This window comes from Mastomys coucha, unplaced genomic scaffold (genome assembly GCF_008632895.1).
Source record: "Mastomys coucha isolate ucsf_1 unplaced genomic scaffold, UCSF_Mcou_1 pScaffold15, whole genome shotgun sequence".
Taxonomy (NCBI): domain Eukaryota; kingdom Metazoa; phylum Chordata; class Mammalia; order Rodentia; family Muridae; genus Mastomys; species Mastomys coucha.
The window spans coordinates 141,737,210-141,758,483 of record NW_022196897.1 but is presented as its reverse complement, the minus strand read 5'-3'; the positions used below and the strand labels follow the sequence as shown (position 1 = coordinate 141,758,483).

Here is a 21,274-nt window from a genome sequence, read left to right as displayed (position 1 = left end):
GAAAGTATTTTGGAGGCTAGATCTTTGAAGATGAGAAGAAACCAGCATCTCTTTCATTAGAAAAGAAAAGAAGGGCTCCTCTTAGTGTGGCTAAGAACAAGAGAGCATGCCAGGGGAAATGGCAGAGTTGACTGACCAAGGCCTAAATGAACATGGGGGTCACAAAGGAATGAGGTAAAAAAAAAATGACCTAGCAAAATTGTGAAGCCCTTCCAGAGCTCACAGAGGTTAAAGCCCGATCTCCTTCAAGCTACACCACAGTCTAGTCCTCTGTTAAGCAGTGCATAAACGTCCTTAAGGGCTGCAGAAGTGAGAGGGGACAGGCCAGTGACTGGCCTCAGATGAACTGGCATCTCTTTAAAGCCTATGTCCCTTCTTGAGAGTACTCCCATTAATTAATTAAATGTGTGCCTTGTGAGATCTCCTCTCCTTGTGCTCCCTGTTGGCCATCTCATTCATTAATCTGCTGATTAGCAACCCTGAACATGTGTACCCCTTGTTTTTTGCATTCCCCTTTTAATATACTGTGCCATTCCCCTGGGACATAAACTCCAGGACCCGTCCCTGGCCCGCTCGTGTTTGTTTTCTTTGCCCCTTGTGCCTGCCTCTGCTATAACATTTGTAGTATGTGTTAAGTAATCCTTAAGGTAACATTTTTATTATGTCATAAAAAGTGCATGGCAAATATATTATAACTCATGGACTTTGTTTAAAAATGAACGGATAATTTATTGAGTGTGTTACATGAGCCTTGCTCCCTCCCCCATCTCAGCAGAGACCTGCTGCTCATTTAGCCTAGCCTCCTATTGAGCACTCCCGCCCTGTGACATGCTGCGAAAGCAGAGCTATGGTTGGCTAGAAGTGACATCATAGTTTATGTACTCAATAAAAATTTAATTAAGTCATTACAGGAATTGCAGTCATCATTTAACCCTCTGATTTCTTCTGTTTAGTTTATTATTAAACATTCAGTAATAGCAGTCATTGAATCCTGATGGCTTATAAAATATCTGCATGAATTTTAATAGCTTAAATAAATGGGAAAATATGAGTAACATATAAAGGTCTCCCTTCCCATGTGGTGGCTCAGTATGTATGGGTTTTTATAAAGAGCAAAGCATTATGGACAGGATAAGATTTTAATAAGCAAACAGCCCCATGCCATCTTCTGCTGGGGGAGCTGTGTATTCATAGGCAATATGCTCCATATAGGACGATCTGGCACTGGGGAGACGGGACCCTGCACAAAGTGAGGGAGTGGAGTCGGGGAGGGGTTTAGCAGAGGGAAGCTTTGGCCACAAGGACCCAGTGGGGTGAGTCCAGTAGCTCAGGCAGAAGCTCCTTCGTCCGCTGCCTAAGGTCATTATGCAGCAATGGAGCTTACACTGTCCTTCAGAAATGGACATTTTCATATCTGATCCAGCCTGAGCAGCGGTACCTGAGAGCCACTCTTAGCTGTGGCAGCTGCCCTTCTCTCGGGAGAAGCGATGGGGAGTGCACAGGAAAAACACAAACTAAGCTTCCCAGAATATTTGGGGAATTTTTGGAAATACCCTTCAGGTGGTAGAATAGCACCGTTTACTCCGCTCTAATCCTGCTCTGATAGTAACTGGATGTAACTCTGCCTCTTTCCATCTTTGAGCTTCCCTTCACCACTCCTTTCCTCCCTCCGGGTCACTAGGCCAGGTGATCCCAGAAGGCCTTTCAGTGTCAAAGCTAGTTGGCATGATGCAGTCTACATGCTAACTGCCAACTGAGCAGGCTCAGTAAATATTTCCTAGAAGTGGTGCCTTGCCTTAACATTGGACACCCTGACATGCTCTTCTGGCTCTGGTCATCTTCCATAGTTAGGAGAATGACCAGCGCATAACTAAGAAGAACACAAGTGGGTATTCAGAGGGCTAGGTAGCGTCACACCCTCGAATCGTAGGGTAGCGAGCTCCAGCTGTTCTGACCCTTCCATCAAAGCACATTAGATGAAGCAGTAGAAAGAAATATAGTCGGGCCGGGCGATGGTGGCGCACATCTTTAATCCCAGCACTTGGGAGGCAGAGACAGGTAGATTTCTGAGTTCAAGGCCAGCCTGGTCTACAGAGTGAGTTCCAGGACAGCCAGGGCTATACAGAGACACCTTGTCTCGAAAAACCAAAAAAAAAAGAAAAAAAAGAAAAGAAGGAAATGTAGCCATATTTATTTGTGGAATTACAGAAGCATACAAGGTATTCTTTCAGCAAAAATAATAATAGTAATAGTTATTATTATTATTATTATTTGTGGCATAGGATAGGCCGTGCTGTGAGTGGCCCTTGTTTTTGTCTGTGGTGCCAAATCCTAGGCTTCACATAATGCTAGGCAAGTACTCAGACCTGAGCTCTAGCCCCAGCTCTGAGTGGCGACCTTGGAAGGACTCATTATCAGCGTGCCTGTCGAAGCCCCTGTCGTGGGCCAGGTGGTGGGGTGCCAGAGTGATTCAGCCCTGCTTCCTGTGACCCAAGCTTGAGTAGCTCACAGTCTGGTGGGGGAGACAGGTATATAAGCAACTCCAGCCATACTGTGTACCTAGGGAGAAACACACAGACCTCTGAGAACACAAAGCAGCCGTGGTTCGTGTGGCCTGGCTTGAAGGCAGGTAGGAAAGGTCATGGCTTGCACTCCCAGCTCCTACCAATCTCATATTTTCCAGCCACGAACTCTACAATCCTCTCTTTACTTTTAAAAATTGTCCATGACTGTAAAGCACTGGAACTGGCTTTAGCTTTACTTTTGTATAAACAAGCCGGGTCTTATTCAGAGCTCTCCGTGTGCTCCCAGAGTTCGACGCCCAGAGTTCGACGCCCAGAGTTCGACGCCGTTCACCAAGACTTCCAGGGTATGTTTTAACTTAACGTTTGAACGTAAACAAGCTTATATGCTCTTGAGAACAATTCTTGTGTACAGGGCATTTGAAAGACAAAACAGCCTCAGAGAGGTCGGACTGCTCGACCACATGCAAAAGATACCAGGGCTATGACTCGAGTCTGGGTTTCCTGAGTCTAAACCCAAATCCTTTTGCCTCTTCTGACCTCCAGAGACCAGTTTATGAACCCCAGGATAAAAATGACTTGGCCTTTGACTTATTATGTTATGGTTTGAATGTAAAGTGACCTGCTATAGGCTCATGTGTTTGAACACTGGTTTCTAAGTGATGAATGTTAGGAAGGTTGTAGGACCTTTAGGAGGTGTGGCTACCTGGAGAAAGTGCATTGCAGGGGACTGGCTTTGAGGACGATAGTGGGGTCCTCATCTCTGGTCCAAGCTTTCTGCTTAGCCATCCACCGAGATATGAACAAGCAACTTCACTCCCCTGCCATACGCCTACAGCCACATCTTCCATTGCTCGACAGACTGTGTCCTCTCAGAAGAGTGAACCAAAATTAATCCTTCCTCCCTTAGGTGACTTCTCTCGGATATTTTATCCCAGAGATGAAAAAGTGACCATTTCATGATCCAAAGTAAATTATCCTGGAAGTGCAGGGGCCTGTGGGATCCAAGGAACATTGACTGAATGGACGATGAGCTCAGGGTCATCAGTATGAGGGCACATCATGTCCATTCCTCAGTCTCTCAGGCAGTCAGCCATGGGTGACTGTAGCACATCTACATCTGGATTCTGGTGGAGATTAGAGGAGACGATGGCTGTAAAGCTCCTGTCCTGTATGGATGTGGGAAGGACCCGAGGTTCTAAAGGATGTTTGGCAGTTTCTTCAGCCTGTCAGGCAAAGGAACACTCTGTAGCCCATGTTGTATAGTGATGGGGCTTTCTCCTGTATCCCAGAGAAGAACAGCATGTGGCCCCTACCCCCAGGGGACTACCACGTGGTGTCCAAGTTTTAACCCTTGATATTTGGTGAGGCACCACAGATGGCAGGTGTCCGCTGAGTATAATCAGCATCTCATGAGTCTCCCAGGAATTCTATTTCTACAACAATTCCTTCATGGAGACAGCAGCTCTCGATGTCCCCTCCCTGCAGCCTCATTCCTCAGCACCTCACAGATATCCCCTCGTCTTGTCTTTCACCAAAAGCTCTTCTGAGCAGCCCTTGAGATGTTCCCTAAATAGAGGGCAGTGTTCCTACCTATTCACCTGTCTAGTGGCCCCCAAATATTCCATCCCTCACCTCTGCACACCTTGTTTCCTCTGTCTCAAAGGTCTCCTCTCTTCAGTCTCTCCCTGTCCTGTCAGACTCCTTCCCCCAAGTCCACTTAAGGATGTTTTTTTATATTTGTGTGTGTGTGTGTGTATGTCTGTGTGTATGTGTGTGTATATGTGTGTATGTGTGTATGTGTCTGTGTATGTGTGTGTATGTTTGTGTATATATCTGTGTGTATGTGTCTGTATGTGTGTGTATATGTGTGTGTCTGTATGTGTGTGTATATGTGTGTATATGTATGTGTATGACTGTGTATGTGTGTGTGTATGTGTCTGTGTATGTGTATATGTGTCTGTATGTCTGTGTATGTGTGTGTATGTGTCTGTGTGTGTCTTTGTGTGTATGTGTGTGTATATGTCTCTGTCTGTGTCTGTGTGTGTGTGTATGTGTATGTGTGTGTATATATGTGTGTGTGTCTGTGTATGTATGTATATATATGTGTGTGTATGTGTCTGTGTGTGTCTGTGTATGTATATGTGTGTGTGTGTATATGTGTGTTGTGTGTGTGTGTGTATGTGTACATGAAGGTCAGTGTCTGCAGAGGTCAGAGGTGTCAATATCCTAGAGCAGGAGTTACATAGGCAGTTGTAAGACGGTGATGGGATCTGAACCTGGGTCCTAACATGTTCACTGTTGTCTGCAGGGCCAGCTCTGCAGCCCTCCTCTCAGGGCCACTTAAATGTGTTCTCCTAATGTAGACTTTCTCATGTCTCCAACATGAGGCCACTTGCACTGAAATTCATTTGTCCTTATACATTTGTAATTTGAGCCATTGGGTAGTGGTGGTTTTGTTTCACTAAAAACTTTCAAGCCTAGTGTGGGAGTGCCCATATTTAGTCCCAACACCTAGGCAGAGGCAGGCAGATCTCTGTGAGCTCAGGCCAGCCTCATCTACAAAGTAAGTTCTGGGCAAGCTAGTGTTATATAGAAAAAATAATATAAATAAAATTATATTATTTTTGTCTAAAATAATTTTATATTATATTATTTTGTCTAAAAATAATATAAAATAAAATTTTAATTTGGAGCTGGAGAGGTGACTCGATGATTAAGACCCAAATGGTGGGTCACAACTGCTTGTGCCTAGTTCCAGGGGATCTGATGCTGTGTTCTGCCCTCTATGGGCACTGCGCATGCATGGTGCACAGGCATACATGCATACACACATGCACACCTACACACATTTGTGTAGTAAGACAATAATAATTTAAATTACACTTACTTGTTCACGTGTGTGCACATGGAGGTCAGAAAACAACTTACAGGTGTCACTTCTCTCCTCTCGCCGTGTGGGGCCTGGGGAGCAAACTCTAGTTGTGAGCTTGGGTAGCAAGCACCTTTGCCTGGGGAGCAAACTCTAGTTGTGAGCTTGGGTAGCAAGCACCTTTGCCTGCCAAACCATCCCGATGGCCCTTTGTTATTGACACATGGGCTTAGGTAGCCCAGGCTGGCCTCAAACTCATTATGACCTTGAACTTCTGATCCTCTGGCCCTTGGGCGCTAGGGACTCCAGGAGTGGGCTGGCGCCCTGCAAGTCGTTCTTCATGCCTGCTTATGCTGGGCTGAATGCTCTTGTGCTCATGCAGGGTGCAGATGTTTTATGTTCACTAACTCACAACCAGACATGCAGCTGAGGGTCCAGTCACTAAAATTAATGTAGTTTTGAATCAACATCTGAAAGAAGCGGCATTTCGTTGTGGGGAATCCTATTGGAAATGGACTGGCAGCTTAGACCGTGTTCCCTTCTGTCTGTGACAGCCTATGACAGCTAAGTGACACCAAACTTTTCCTGACTTTCACACTTTTGTTTTTGTAGGTTAATTCCTATATCCTAAAGAAGAACATGGCCCTCATGACAAACAATTTCTATGCAGCAATCTTGGGATACGATGAGGTAAGAGTATTAGCCAAGCCTTAGGCTTTGTGGCATCCCCTCCCACCTCCCCACCCTACCCCCCACCCCCCCACCCCCCCACAAAGGCCCACCAGCCTTCTTCCCTTCTGCTCCTCTTCCTTCCTTTAAACTTATGTGTATGTGTCTGTGTGAGTGTCTGCCACATGTGTGTGAGGGTGCATGGCAGTGTCTGTGGAGGCCCAGGACCCCAGGCAAAAACTCTGTGTGTGTGTGTGTGTGTGTGTGTGTGTGTGTGCGCGCGCGCGCGCGCGTACGCGCGCCCATATTTAGTCCCAACGCCTAGGCAAAGGCAGGCAGATCTCTATGAGTTCAGGCCAGCCTCATCTACAAAGTAAGTTCTGGGCAAGCTAGTGTTACATAGAGAGACCTTGTCTAAAAATAATATAAAATAAAATTTTAATTTGGAGCTGGAGAGGTGACTCAGTGATTAAGACCCAAATGGTGACTCCAGGTTTATCCATGTTGTGTCTGTGTCTCAGGTCCATCCATGTTGTGTCTGTGTGTATGTACATATAGAGACCAGAAATAGTTACTGGGTCCCCTGGAGCTGAAGTTTGCAGGCAGTTGTGAGTCACCAAGTGGCTCTCTGTAAAAGCAGCCAGTGCTTGTAGCCGCTGGGCCATCTCTCCTGCCTTCTCACTGAGCCTTGGAGAATGTGTGAAGGAAGCTTTGTGGAGCCTATTCTCCACTCGCTGTCAGTGCTTAGTTCTTCACCTTGGTCAACACTCAGTTAGTTAGCACTGAGTGCCCAGTGGGTGCTGGATGGGGGCGCAAGGCGAATCAGATCCTGCCACAGCCCCAGCTCTTCCCAGAGAAAGCAGGACACTCATGTAAACAGTATGGTCAGTGGACAAAAGGTATGTGGTTTTAACTTTCATTTTAAAGTAGCACATAACTCATTTATGTGTATGAACTGTTTGTCTGCATATATGAGTGCCCCATGATGCCCAGTGCCTGTGGAGGTTAGAAGAGGCAACGGATCCCCTGTAACTGGAGTTATGACCATTTTGAGCCATCATGTGGAAGCTGGGAATTGAATCAAGAGTGGCAAACGCTCTGAACGGCTGAGCCATCCCTCAGGACCCCAGATGCTTATCTCATTTATTCTTTCCAGACAGGGTTTCTCGGTGTAGCCTTGCTTGTCCTGGAACTTGCTCGATAGACCAGGCTGGCCTTGAACTCAGGGATCTACTGTCCTCTGCTTCTGCCTCCCAAGTGCTGAGATTACTGGCTTAGTGAGTGGTGTGCACCACCACACTTAGCTCCATTACACTCATTTTTAAAGTTCACAAAACTGTGTATGTTCCTGCTTGAAGCACAAAGACCCATTTTTTCTCCAGCCCCAAGAAGAAGTCATCATAGTGTGTTGATTGCTTTCCGGGTGTTTATGCATACACAGGAGTCCCTCACCTTTATGCAAATGAGTTATACCTACACATTTTTCTTCAGAGTACTTTATGCACAGAGCTGTATGTGTTGGCATTTACAATCTCAAACTCTATCCATTAAATTCCCTATTTCCTCTTCTTCTTCCTCCTCCTCCTCTTTTCTTCTTCCTCCTCTTCTTTTCCTCCTCCTCCTCCTCCTTCTCCTCCTCTTCTTCTTCTTCCTCTTCTCCTCTTCCCCTCTTCCTTCTCCTCCTCTTCCTTCTCCTCCCAGTCTCTGGAAACCACAGTTTGATTTTACTCTATGAATTTAACTAGGACCTTATGTGAGTAGAATCTTAGTGTCTGCTCTTCTGTTACTGGCTTATATCACCTAGCAGGGTGTCTCAGGTCCATCCATGTTGTATCTGTGTCTCCAGGTCCATCCATGTTGTGCCTGTGTCTCAGGTCCATCCATGTTGTATCTATGTCCTTTCCCAGCCTGCCAACTTTATAATGGAAATTTCAAGCGCGTAAAGTTAAGATGGGCCGGGTGGTGGTGGCGCACTCCTTTAGTCCCAGCACTTGGGAGGCAGAGGCAGGCAGATTTCTGAGTTTGAGGCCAGTCTAGTGTACAGAGTGAGTTCCAGGACAGCCAGGGCTATACAGAGAAACCTTGTCTCGAAAAGAAAAGAAAAGAAAAGAAAAGAAAAGAAAAGAAAAGAAAAGAAAAGAAAAGAAGAGAGAAGAAAAGAAAAGTTAAGATGGTATAATGAGCCCCTGCGTGAATACTCACTATATTCATCATACTCTTCTTTTCTTGATAAATGATGTGCTTTCACATTCATTTGCAGGTTGACTCCCAGCATAACGCAAGCACCACCCCTTCCGGGAAAGGTCCCTCATCTTCCCCATGGTTAAGCTCATTCCACCTGGATGCTTAAAACATGCACCAACTAATAGTCTGTCACCTGGTTTAGTGTGGGTTTTCTGTGGGAATTGACAGTGCCCAGGGTGTCTCTGGTGTCTGGCACAGTGCTTGGCATGCAGTGAGGAAGGGAAGAGACATTCAGGGCTGGGGTGGAGTTCAGTTGGTACGTTACTTGCTCAGAATTCACAAAGCCATGCATTTGATTCCCTGAACCATGATGGCACATGCCTATAATCTGAGATGGAGTGTTCTATCACTGATTTATTCATATTAGGGATTGAACCCAGGACTTTGTACATGCTAGGTAAGCGCCCTGCCTAATTAGCTATGTCTCTAGTCCGATGGAACCTTTTTTTCTTCTCCTTTTTCATTATTTGAGAATTTCATGCATTTATATAATGTGTTTTGATTAAAATCCAGCTCCCATTCTCTCTCCTACAATTTTCTCTTGCTCCCATTACCATACCCTCATATCCCCCACCCCCACATCCCACCCCCACCCCACTTTTCCCTTCCAACTGTACCAGCTCTGTCTCTTGGTTTTGGTTTCCCACTGAGTTTAACTTGTTGCTGTCTGTGTGTGTGTGTGGATTTAGTCCATCTGCTGGAGCATGGGGAGCCTCCTGTTCTGCACTCAGGGGATGCTTTAAGTCTAACCCCTCAGTCCCCAATGAAGGCTTTGATCCAGTAGCACCCAGGTGATAAGAGCAGGAAAAGCTTAGAAAATATACTAATCACCTGGAATACGGTCTAGAAATTCCAGTATGAGGAACCCATCAGGTCCTGATTTAACCAGTATAGGCAGACAGCCAAGCCGGAAGTCTTTCAGAACACTCTATAGTAACAAGGTTCTAGATGTGCTCAGGACTAACTACACACCACTATTTTGATTTTGTTAAATAAAAGAAACTTTGCATCCTCATCTTGTTGGTCCTGTTGATTCTCAACAACCATGTGCCTGAGGCCCAGTGATGAACAGCGCTGTTGTGCAGCAAGCCCTTCCCATGTGGCTCATGTTTCCCTCCTGTCTTTCTGATGCTTTACCGTGTCACAGGCCTTCTGTAACCTGTTATATTGTCTCTCATTGCCTGTCCTCCATGAGAAGCCTTTGGCCTCGCTGCCCTGCAGATAATGTGGAGCCTGATTAACACTCTCCTGGACCCAAGGCTTAGCTCGTTACCTTGAAGGACTCTGTGTTTCATGCCCTGTTCTTTCTTAGTTAGAATGTCCTAAAGCTCTCCACATACTCCCATTTCTTTAATGATTGATTTATTTATTGTATATCTGCCTGCATGTATATGTCAGCTTCCAGGGAGGGCCTCACATCCCCTGGCACTAGAGTTGCAGATGACTTTGAGGCACCACGTGGATGCTGGGAACCTAACCTGGGTCGGTGGAAGTACAGCAAGTCCTCTTAACCACTGAGTCATCTCTGCAGCCTCAGCTATTTAGTGTTTTGAGACATGCTGGGTGTCCTAGAGCTTGCTGTGTAGACCAAGCTGGCTTCAAACTCACAGAGATCCTCCTGTCTCCACCTCTCAAGTTCTTAGGGATTACCACACCAGCTAATCTTCCCTATTCTTTTTGTTTTTTGGTTTCTTTTGTTTTTCAAGACAGGGTTTCTCTGTATAGCCCTGGCTGTCCTGGAACTCACTCTGTAGACCAGGCTGGCCTTGAACTCAGAAATCCGCCTGCCTCTGCCTCCCAAGTGCTGGGATTAAAGGCATGCACCACCACCACCCGGCTTCCCCTATTCTTTTTTGTTTTGTTTTGTTTTGTTTTTTTGATCCAGGGTCTCTGTGTATATCCCTGGCTGTCCTGGAGCTCACTCTGTAGACCAGGCTGGCCTCAAACTCAGAGACCCAGCTGTCTCTGCCTCCCAAGGTGTACACACTGCACGCTAAAATTTTTAAAAATCTTTTTTTGTTTTGTTTGTTTTTTAAAACAGGATTTCTCTCTGTTAGCCTTGCTTGTCCTGGAACTCACTTTGTAAATCAGGCTGGCTTTGAACTCACAGATCTGCCTGCCTCTGCCTCCCAAGTGCTGGGATTATAGGTGTGAGTCAGCACCACCAGTCATCCTCCCTATTCTTAAAGGCCCTTTCTTTACACACTTTGCTAAGCTCTCTGGAACCCTGTGGTGTGCTTTGTATTTTACTGTCCATCTATTCAACAGGGGGCTTGGTGTTTAGCATGTGCTATAGATGAGGAATATGTTGGTGAATCAAACAAGCATGACTTGTTCTCTTTTCCACCGAAGTTACTGAGACAGGTGGCACACAAGTAACCACTAAGTGAGCGGATAAATACCCAGTACTAATAGAGTGCACTGGTGAATAACAACAGTGGAACACACAGTGTGGCCAGGGAGAGCTCCCCAAGGACTCATTCTCAAGTACAGGTTGAGGATGAGGGGCAAATGCAGCAGTGGATCGTGGTGGCACCAAGTGACTTAGCATCTGTGCACTGCCCAAGGCTTCGCTCTGTGCTACATTGTCTCTTCTGGATTGCAAACTCCTTGAGAGCTGAGGGCAGCTTCTATAGTTCTGTGTTGTTAGCATTATGCTAAGCACACAATGGTAGTTGCCAGGACAGTGTCACGGTTTCCTCTCTTTTACTCTAGACCTAGACACCCTAATTTCCTAAAGAACACCTTTTATGCCATGAGGCAAACAGTGGGCACCCTGTTAAATTGTGGGGGATTGGCCTGCACTTTAATGCTTGGCTCCTGAGTACCCCTTCTGCTGCCTTACTCTCAGATCTGCGCACCTGATGAAGTCACCCGCCTGTTCTCACTAAGTTACTAGCAGTCTGATGGAAAGAAGGCTGCAGCTGGGTTTGGTGCCATAGCCTGCCATTGCCGGCACACAGGTGCCAGCACTGTGTGATGGCTAGGCAGGCAGCATTCCTGACCTCAGTAGTACAGGGACGGTCCCCTCCCAACATTAGTTATCTCGATAACCTCTGAGCCTCGGTGCTTATCTGTCAAGAGAGGGTCATCATACCTGTGTTGTGTGGTGCAGATAGTCATTGGACATTCACTGGCAGAGAAATGTGGTGGTCTGGAACAGGTCGTTAACAGGGCTAACATCTCCTGAGCCCCCCTTTCCTTCTAACTGCTCAGGACCCCTGTGTATGGATTTGCCCTGTCCCCGCCAACTCCCCCTGCTCTAGGGATCCCTGATTGCAGCAAGCCTTGGCTCTCTTTTTCTGGGCTGTGCCCATTCTCCAAACCCCTGTGACATGCCCACCCACTCCTTCCAATATCACATAAGTGGGTCTCAGCCAACAGCATCCTGCCTGTGCCCAGGGCACTTCCCACACAGGCGGGCTGTCGTGTTCGCAGACAGCTTGCAGGAAGATGATATGCCTGAGCTTGTCCTTGGCCATGTTGCCATCCGCTAGAAGTGGATTTCTCCAGCTCAGCCAGCACACCGGGTTGGTCTTCAGCTGGGGACTATGGGGTATTTAACAGAAAGCATCTTGAGCGGGTGAGATGTCTTCCCACCCATCTGATAAACTCCCCATGCTGTAGGTTGAACCCTCAAAGATTTATTTATTATTATATATAAGTACACTGTAGCTGTCTTCAGACACACCAGAAGAGGGAGTCAGATCTCATTACAGATGGTTGTGAGCCACCATATGGTTGCTGGGATTTGAACTCAGGACCTTTGGAAAAGCAGTCAGTGCTCTTAACTGCTGAGCTATCTCTCCAGCCCTGGTTGAACCTTTCTGATAACTGACCTGGAATCAGCTTCACACACTTCGAAGCCCATGAGGCTGGACCACTGTATGACGTGGACTAAATGCCCCTGTAATGTCTTTGTAGTCTTTACTATGTAGAGACTTTCATGGGCAGTGTCTCTCATTAATACAACTCTGTTGGGTAGGAATGATCAGGCTTGGCTAACTCATGAGAAACTGAGGCTCCAGCGGGGTAAGGGCTTTTCAAAGGCCACACTCCCATCAAGTGACTGAGTTGGCCTTGAACTTAGGTAGTCTAGCTCCCAGATTCTACTTCTATCTCAGCTGTATCGATTGCTAACTAAAGAGTGCTCTTATTTATTGTACCCAACATATTTAACTTTTTAAAATGGCTTTGCAGCCTGGTACAATGGCACGTGCCTGTAATTCTAGTACTTGGGAAGTATAGGCAATGGGTCAAGAGTTCAAGGCCTTCCTTGGCTACATAGAGAGTTAGAGGGTAGCCTTGGGTGACCCTGTTGCAAAAATCAAAAAGCTGTGCTAGAGAGAGCTCACTCAGTTAAGAAAGTTCCCACCGAGCCTATGGCCCGAGCTGGATCCAGGGACGTGCATGGTGAAAGGAGCGAACCAAACCCTGCTGGTTGCCTTCTGACCGTCACGTGCACCCTGTGGCGTGTGCACACCCAAACCCACATGCGTGCAGAATCAGTAAGTGAAATTATTTTTAAAACCCGTTACTTTTTTTGTGTGGTAGAACTAGGAACTGAATCCAGGGCTTTGAAGTGCCTAAGCAAGTACTATTCTGAGCCACACCCCCAGGGCGCATTACCTCATCCTTGTAATCCGAGGACAGTATAGGTAAAGCAAGTGTTTGCTGCTTCAGTTCCTGGCTTAGAGGCAAGCACCACCACACCCATTTTAGAGCAAATGCTTTCATTGCTTTGAGTACCCAAGAAGCCTGAGACTGGGTTTTAGCTGTTAGCATCAAACCTGACTGTGGCAGAACTTAGGCTCAGTCCAGTATTCCGCGTCCAAGGCAGCACTTCAGTTCCATGTCCTACCTTGCACAAACAGCAGAAAACACTTCTGGGCCTCCCCCTTCAAATGCCTTCATCCTCCCTACACTAGAAGCCTGAGCTAGAAATGTCTATAATTGGCCTCTATAATATCTGGGCTTCCAATTAGACTTCCCAGAGCCAGGAGAGGCAACATCAGGCACATAGACAGGCTCTGAGCATGGCCCTGTGAACTCCCCTGTGACCCATGGCAATCCTACTAAACATCCTGATCCTCTCCTCAGGGAGAATCTGGGGCAGCCATGGCCACATGGGTAACAGTGAAGGCAAAGTACCCAGTTCCCTCTCCCAAAGAGCTAGCTACCATGCAAATGTATGACCTTGGCCAAACACGTATGAGCAGCCACACCCATTCCCATGCCCAGCCAAACAGAGACTTGCAATGCTGCCAGCTCTCACTTTGTTAACAGCGGCAGACGTATAGTTTCTGCTGCACTTACCAGGTATTGCAGACATTCATTGTCTAGGCTGGGCACAGAATGTAGGGGTGAGTGGACCATACCTGGAAGGGTCTGCCAAACGCGAGTGCCGGCTCTGCATTACCTTAGCCAGTGCCATACCCCTAGAATCACATGTTCTTCTGTATAAAAAGAAGGGTTGAGGGGCTGGAGAGATGCTCAGGGGTTAAGAGCACTGGCCGCTCTTCCAGAGGACCTGGGCTCAATTCCCAGCACCCACATGGTACTTCGCAGCTATCTGTGACTCTAGTTCCAGGGAATCTGATACACTCTTCTGGTCTCTGCACGCATGTGGTGCACATGCAGGCCCAACCCTCATACACATAAACTAAAAATAAAATGTACTTTTAAACAAAGAAGAAGCACTCGGGAAGCAGAGGCAGCTTTGCGAGTTCTAGCCTGGTCTACATAAGTGCATTCCAGGGCCAGCCAGAGCTACACAGTGAAACCCTGTCTCAGCAGCCCCCACGGCCCCCCAGGGGGCTGGCCAGATGTTTTCAGAAGCTCCCCCAATGCTCTCTTACTCCTGCTCAGTCCATTCTTTGGTCTCCTGTTGAAATATCCAAGTTTTCTTTCATGGCTCTGCAAGACCCTTCCTGCCCTGTGTTCCAGGGGATCCTTTCAGACGACCATGGCCTGGCTGCTGCGCTCTGGAGAACCTTCTTCAACCAGAAATGCGAAGACCCTCGACAGCTAGAATTGCTGGTGGAGTATGTGAGGAAACAGGTCAGCACCAGCTTTCTCCCTGAGCAAGCATGGCGCCATCTGAGTCCTGAGTGTGTGCCGTTAGCATCTTAGTGGGTGACAAGAGGGGTCTAGTTAGGGATTCTGACCCCATCTCATAAGCAGCAGCTCCTCCCTCCCTTCCTCCCCCTCCTTCTCCTACCCCTCCCTTTCTTCTTCTTCCTTTCAGACAAGGTTTCTCTTATGTAGCCCAGGCTGGCCCTGGATTCCTGATCCTCCTGCCTTTACCTGTGAGCCACCAGGCTAGCTTAAGAATGAGCATCTTCAGGCTCATTCATAGTGGCGCATGCCTTTAATCCCAGCACTTGGAAGGCAGAGGCAGGCAGATCTGAGTTTGAGGCCAGCCTGGTCTACATAGAAAATTCCAGGACTCTCTTGTCTTTTCAAGACTGTTTCTGTCTTGAGGGGGAAAAAAACAACAAAGAATAAGCATGTCTGTGTCCAGCTGTGACTAGGCCAAGGATCCCAGGGATGGGGACAGAGAAGAAAGGAAGAGCATTCTGCTTTCAGAAAGCCATGGTTACTCATCCGCTGTTTCGTGACTGCTGGTGCTGGGTGCTATGCTAAATACTACGCCCTCAGTCCTGGAAGCGGTGGCATGAGGCGCAGTGACACCCACCGTGCCCATTGTGTACTCATGTAGAATTCTCTGCTCCTGACTTGTAGCAGAGCCAGGCTTCAGGCCACACCTAACAAACACATCTCTAGTTCTCTCCACTGACTATCAGGGTCCCCGGGTCAGATCCTTACTCCAGGCTTCTCAGGGCTCCTGCCTCTAAAACTTCCAGGGTGCTCTTTGGGAAGGCCTGCTTGAGCACAGTTAATTCTGTGAATTAACTCCTGATCTCTTGCCCCAGATCCTGCTTGGGTAGAAAACTCACGCCTCCTGGATGAATGCATTCAGTCATCCAGAGGTAGAACATGGAGACTTTTCCGGGGTCTCCCAGTCGGTTCACCCTGCATGACTGGCCTCAGACCCCAAGCTGGGTGAATCATTTAACCGCTAGAGACCACAGCTGTTGCAGACAGCTCACCAGTTCGGGCTGTTTGTGAGTCACACCTTTGCTTCATGGACTTGGCCTCTGGGGCTGAAGCGGCATTGTGCCATAGTAACTCTTGAGTTCACCTCCACGGCCTTGCTGGCTCCAGCAACCAGGAAAGGGAAGGCCAGGTCCTGGTTCTAGAGCAGACAGGGCTATAGGACCAGCCAGTTGCTGGCGTGCTGACGCTGTTGATCGCCAGATGGTAGGGAACTCCAGAAGGCAAGACTGCCATTTGACTGTTCTTGATCTGCTAAAGTCAGGGAGAAGGCACTGTGGCTAGAGAGCCTCACCCTCAGACAGGAGTCAAAGTTGGCAAAGTAAACACTGCTTTTTGAGAGACCCACCCAATTTTCCCATCTGTCCTGGTGGGCTTGTGCCAACGGCCATGACAAGGCACAGCTAGGACCTCTCCAGGGGCCCAAAAAAAAGAGTTTGCCATAACTAGTGTCTTTGTGAATAGTCTCATTTGGAACCATTGGAAGTGGGCAGTAGAGGAGCCCTAAGAAAGCAAGGAGCTTTGGATGGGGACCCAGCTCTGTTGTGCCTTGAGGACCTGCTATGGCAGTCCTCCCCTCAAAGAGCCAGACAGGTCACAAGCAGCCGGGAGTCACTCAACCTGTAATGTGACCCAGGTTCAGGGGTGGGGGTGGGGCTGGGAAAAGACCAAGGAGAGGCACGTTCTGACTGGGTGTGCCATGACAGCCCAGGAAGCTGGGTCTTAGCCGTCTCCAGTGCCACATGCCTGCTATTATTTGATAACCAGTCTGCAGTTAAGTTGAGCCTAACAACCCGGGAGGTAGGCAAAATGGTGGCATTGTGGGAAGAAGCAGAGGAATCAGTGAGAGGCGTGGGCTACGATTCAGTGGAACTGCTTCCTTGGCAAAGCCCGGCCTCTCAGGTGAGAGGCTGGGGTAAGTTCAAGAGGCATCGTAAGATGCACCAGGAGCAGTGAGCTCTTTGAAGAGGGGACAATCCAAGACCTAAGATAAGCAAACCCCCAGTCTTCCTACGTCTCCTGGTAAGGGAGCCTGCTCCATGGGGCCAGGCAAACGGGGCCCACCCAGCAGCACCAGGGCCTCTAGAGGACAGTGGAGTCACAGACACTAGAAAAGCAGCTGCTCTGCCGGTGTTCTCTGCATACACCTTGCTGGTTCTCTCCCCAGTCCCCGAGATACACATTTCCAGCTGGTCTTGGTGCAGTGCCATCAGCAGAGGGCAGGGAGTACAATCCTGTGCTCTGACTTCTGGCCAACAAGAACTTTGTGATGAGGGTGTAGCAGTGGTTAATGTCCCTCATCTGGAGTGGGTGGAGTGGGGATGTGCGACAGTGCAAATCACTAGGCCAGTGGTTCTCAACCTTCCTTTATGCTGCGACCCTTTAATGCTATAGTCCCTCATGGTATGGTGATTTCCAACCATAAAATTATGTCATTGTTACTTCATCACTGTAATTTTGTTATTGTTAAGAATTGTAATGTAAATATGACATGTAGGATATCTGATATGCGACCCCTGAACGGTTTGTTTGATCCTTAAGGGACCCAGAGGTTGAAAATCCCTCCAAGTCTGCTTTATGCAGTAACCGTGGATTTGGACAGTCAGATAACTACCCCCGTCACCCCTGTCCCTGTCCTCTCCTCGGGGACGCTGTGTCTTTGCCCCCTTGGCTGATCACCTATCTTCTGTTCTGTGCCCTCTCCACTGGCAGATGCAATACCTGGATTCCATGAATGGTGAGGATTTGCTGCTGACAGGGGAAGTGAGATGGCGCCCTCTGGTGGAGAAGAACCCACAGAGCATCTTGAAGCCCCATGCTCCTACTTACAATGATGAGGGTCTTTGAGAGGCTGGTCCCTCGCCTGACGGACAGCTGGCTGGCTGGCTTTGAGGAACCTCCATGGAAGAAGTGCCTGTTGGCCTCAGGACCCTGAAGAAGGTGTCCTGAAGTGACTTTTGAACAGTATCTCTTGAATACTCTGCCCATTCGTGTTGAGTTCTTCCTGAGGCCAGGAGTCTGATCTGGTAGGAGTACTGCTGGGAGGTCCTCTTGCTCTTCTGACATGTTCCCTCCCTCAAGAGAAGCCTCCAGCACACTTCCCCAGTCCCCTCAGCAGGATGGCTAGGTTAGGAAGGGGGTGCCCTCACCTAGGCCCCTGGGCCTCGAGCAGTTGATAATGTTCCTAAGTCAAGGCAGGTAACCATATACTGTTCCCCCTCTGTGAGCCATGGGGTTCAAGTAGCCATTAAAAAGAGAGACTTATTTCTGCCATGTTTTTTCTTTGTTCCAAGGTCTTTTAGAAACATAGTTAAAGCCCGGTGTAGTGATGCATGTCTTTAATCCAAGTATTTGGGAGGCAGAGGCAGGTGAGTCTATGAGTCCGAGGCCTGCCTGGTCTACAGAGTGAATTTCAGGGTAGCCAGAGTTACACAGAGAAACCCTGTCTTGAAAAACCAAGAGAAAAGAAAAGTGTAGGTGAGACTGCATTTTTCCAAGCTCAGGAAATAACTCCAGCTCAGTTAGAGGCAGCAGGAGGAGGAGAGGAGGTCAGAGGCTCTCTGTTGCTACCCCCGACTCCAGGTCACAGAGAGGAGTCACTGTCTGGGCAAGGCACAGTCTGCCAGACACGTTCTCTGGGATCCAGGAGGTCTCTGAGGACCAAGGGGCTTGTCACATCCTAAGTCATTTAGAAAGAACAAAAGTCCCTTTGTCACCCACAGTGAACTGGGGAAGGAACACACTCTCTCTCCTCACTTGGCCTCCCTTTACCTAAGATACCATGGCGCGTTGGTACCATCCCAAGCCGCAGCCCAGTGTCTACCCCCTCCCCAACTTCTAAGCATGTGCTGTAATGAGAACTCGAGGGGCCTTTTCTCTCTGGGCACTTGAGGGGTCTGTTCTCTCTTCCCTGAGAGTTTGGGCCATCTCTTGGAAGGTTTTCTGAAATTGAGGAAAGGGGGTGGGGACCGTCTCACCTCTCCCTTCCCCCACCCAGCTTCCTTCATTGAACTTGCTATAAAATGAGTCATATGAAGAAACCCTATACTGTGAGGTATGCGCAACTTGTGTGAAAACATTACAAATCACGCCGCCTTCTCAGTTTATTTAAGATGCTTTTGTTGCAAGCGGGGCTCTGGAGTGAGGCGTCCTCTGTGAGTATGAGATAATAGCACCTTGTAACTCATTACATCTGGGCACTATTTACATAAACCAGAGGCGAGCCAGGCAGGGATTTGCTGATTAATTTATTTTTAATGGACTGAAGTATGCCATGCACCAAAATAAACTTTACTGTGTGTACCTAACTGCTCCTGGAATGGATGGAAAAATTAATGGAACAGATTTTGGCTCCTAACTCTGCACATTAATTCATATATAAAAGTTATTTGAGCGTTAACCCATTTGCTGCCCAGGGCAGCTCCCTAGCCACAGATCCCAGCCGGCGGCACCAGCTTAGCTACTGGGCTTGCTTTCGTGTCCTGGAACCTCAATTTGCTAGCAACTTTAAAGGTCATTCGCAACCGTCCCAGTACCCTTGCCCACCTTTCTTAGGTTCCGTGTTCATACAAACTCTAGCTGAATCCCACAGCAGAAAATAGCCCCTTTTTGCAGAGCTCATAGCCACAGGATTCGCGGTGTTAGGATCCAGCAACTCTTTTTTTTTTTTTTTGGGTTTCTCTGTGTAGCCCTGGCTGTCCTGGAACTCACTCTGTAGACCAGGCTGGCCTCAAACTCACAAATCCACCTGCCTCTGCCTCCCAAGTGCTGGGATTAAAGGCGTGTGGCTGCACTGTAATTCTCAGGCTCCATATTCATGGCCATCTGCATCAGCTGCCACACCGGGACCTCTCGTCTTTAAGATAAAACTCAGGTATGCTATAGGCTTGGACTGTTTGGTTGACTCCCACTCCTCCCAGCCTGCTTTCACAGGTCTCACATCCTTTTTTTCCCTGAGCCACTTGGAGTCATCTGAAGGGACCGCACTGTCTCCTCTACCTGGACCTCCTGGTGCTGACTAGAGAAATCTTAACCTTCCCGGGTGTCACCTCCCTGCCCCTCCCCCAGACCCCTGCAGGCTTTCCGGGGTGCTCTTGATGGTGTCCTCTCTAAACCTGGCACCTCTCGAGGCGGTTTTTGTCACACCTTCCTTCCGTTCTGCGATCAGTGTTGACTGCAGCCGCACAGAGTGCCTGCCAAGTTGGGAGATGCAGTGTCTGTGTGCGCCTTGGTTCATAACTGAGAGTGAAATGGACAGCTGAGTCACTTACTGTCGGTGCTAGTCCAACCAAGAGGACCTCATTGAGCTAGCCTCAGCTCAACTTATTTAGCAGTGATGATACAATATCAAGCAGCTCCAAACACAAAGGCCCCATGTAAACAGTTTTCTAATTTCTTATTAAAAAAGAAAAGGTTAGACAAACAAGTGGAGGGCATTATTTCCTGTTCCTGGGACGACCGCTCTTCGGGAATGACTTTTGTCTCTTTTGATAAACTTCCAGAGGTGGCCAAAAAAAAAAAAAAATTAAGAGACGCCATTATTTAAAAAGCCAGGCATGGCTGAGGCACGATTGTCTCAAGCTACAGCATGAAACCACCCTATCTCAATAAAAGAAGGGGCCAGTGAGGCGCTTCAGTGGGTAAATGCTGGCTGCTGAACCCAGTGACCCCACTTAGATTGCTGGGACCCCACATGGTAGGAGAGAACTGAGTCCTACAAATTGTCTCCTGACCTCCACTCTCCATGGCATAGGTAACACTCCCCACCCCCTACCCCACCCCACCCCATCCCCCACATGTATGCACTAAATGCTAATTAATTAAAAGGAAATTCTGAAGCAAAATGTAAATATTGCAAGGAAAGAGAGAAAATAATTATACTTGAAATCCTACCCAGAGTCCCCAAGAATGGGATGGAAGACCCCATTGCCAAAGACACCACACAGTTCAGTTGCAGGACCTAGAGAAATCAAGTTGGAGCTGAGCTGCCTGCGTCCTTCCTGCAGGCTGGCTTCCATCGGGTGGAGGTGCTGCTGTGCAGACCGGTCAGGAGGGAAGCCAGCGTTCCTACCCAGCTGTGAACCCTGTAAGCTACAATGCCAGGCGAGATATCCCCACTTGTGCAGCGATGGCATGACTGTCACAAGGGTAATCAACTGCTTTCTGATTGGATTTGAGACCCATAAAGAGGAAGTTCACGCCTGGTTCTATGAACCTGGTCAAAAGCCTACAGCTGAGGTCATAGGCCTTAGGACGAAACCAGATGTTGTCTTGCTAAATGGACATAGTGTCAAACTGTCCTCCGAATACTTAGTTTACACCTATAGCTTAGTTACTATTGCTCTCAGCCTTGGTCAGAGAACCTGCTATTTGCAGTAAGCAGTAGTTAATGCTGAGGCTCAAAATTGGTCAAAATACAGAGTACCCAGTCTTAAATGGAACATCTGAGGGCTAGAAAGCTGGCGCTGACTGCTCTTCCACTGGACCTGGGTCTGATTCCCAGCACTCGTGGCAGCTCACAACCATCAGTAATCCACTCCCAGGGGATCCCATGCCTCTCTGGTCTCTGCAGTTACCAGGCATGTATGTAGTACACAGACAGATGTAGGCAAAACACACATGCACTTAAGATTAAAATTTTTTGTTGGGACAGCTATTTCAACTCTCTCTCCCAAGGCTCAGGGACTATCATGAAAGAGGAGCCAAGAAGATACAAGAGCTGAGTGTTGGGAAATGCTGTCTGCTGGCCATGGCCTGGCCATTGTATAGGGACTCCCAGTATCTGAGGCTACCGGAACAAGATGGGGCCCAGCATCACCCCATCATGGATGGCCATGGGGCTCTTCAGGCC

The 21,274-nt window shown here is 48.1% G+C and overlaps 1 protein-coding gene across 5 annotated transcripts in view; it reads left to right on the top strand.

Annotated features, from left to right (window-relative positions):
• Positions 1-18,731, top strand: part of LOC116091249 (ubiquinol-cytochrome-c reductase complex assembly factor 1) — a 91,674-nt gene extending 72,943 nt beyond the window's left edge. For 3 of the 5 annotated variants that reach the window (XM_031372438.1, XM_031372441.1, XM_031372440.1), the window contains 3 exons: positions 6,007-6,084; positions 14,254-14,367; positions 17,137-17,271. In XM_031372438.1, coding sequence (XP_031228298.1) covers positions 6,007-6,084; positions 14,254-14,367; positions 17,137-17,271 — 327 coding nt within the window. Of the gene's footprint in view, positions 1-6,006; positions 6,085-14,253; positions 14,368-17,136 lie in introns of all 5 variants that reach the window. The other 2 variants (XM_031372439.1, XM_031372442.1) reach the window with 1 other exon arrangement.
• The last annotated feature ends 2,543 nt before the right edge of the window (positions 18,732-21,274 follow it).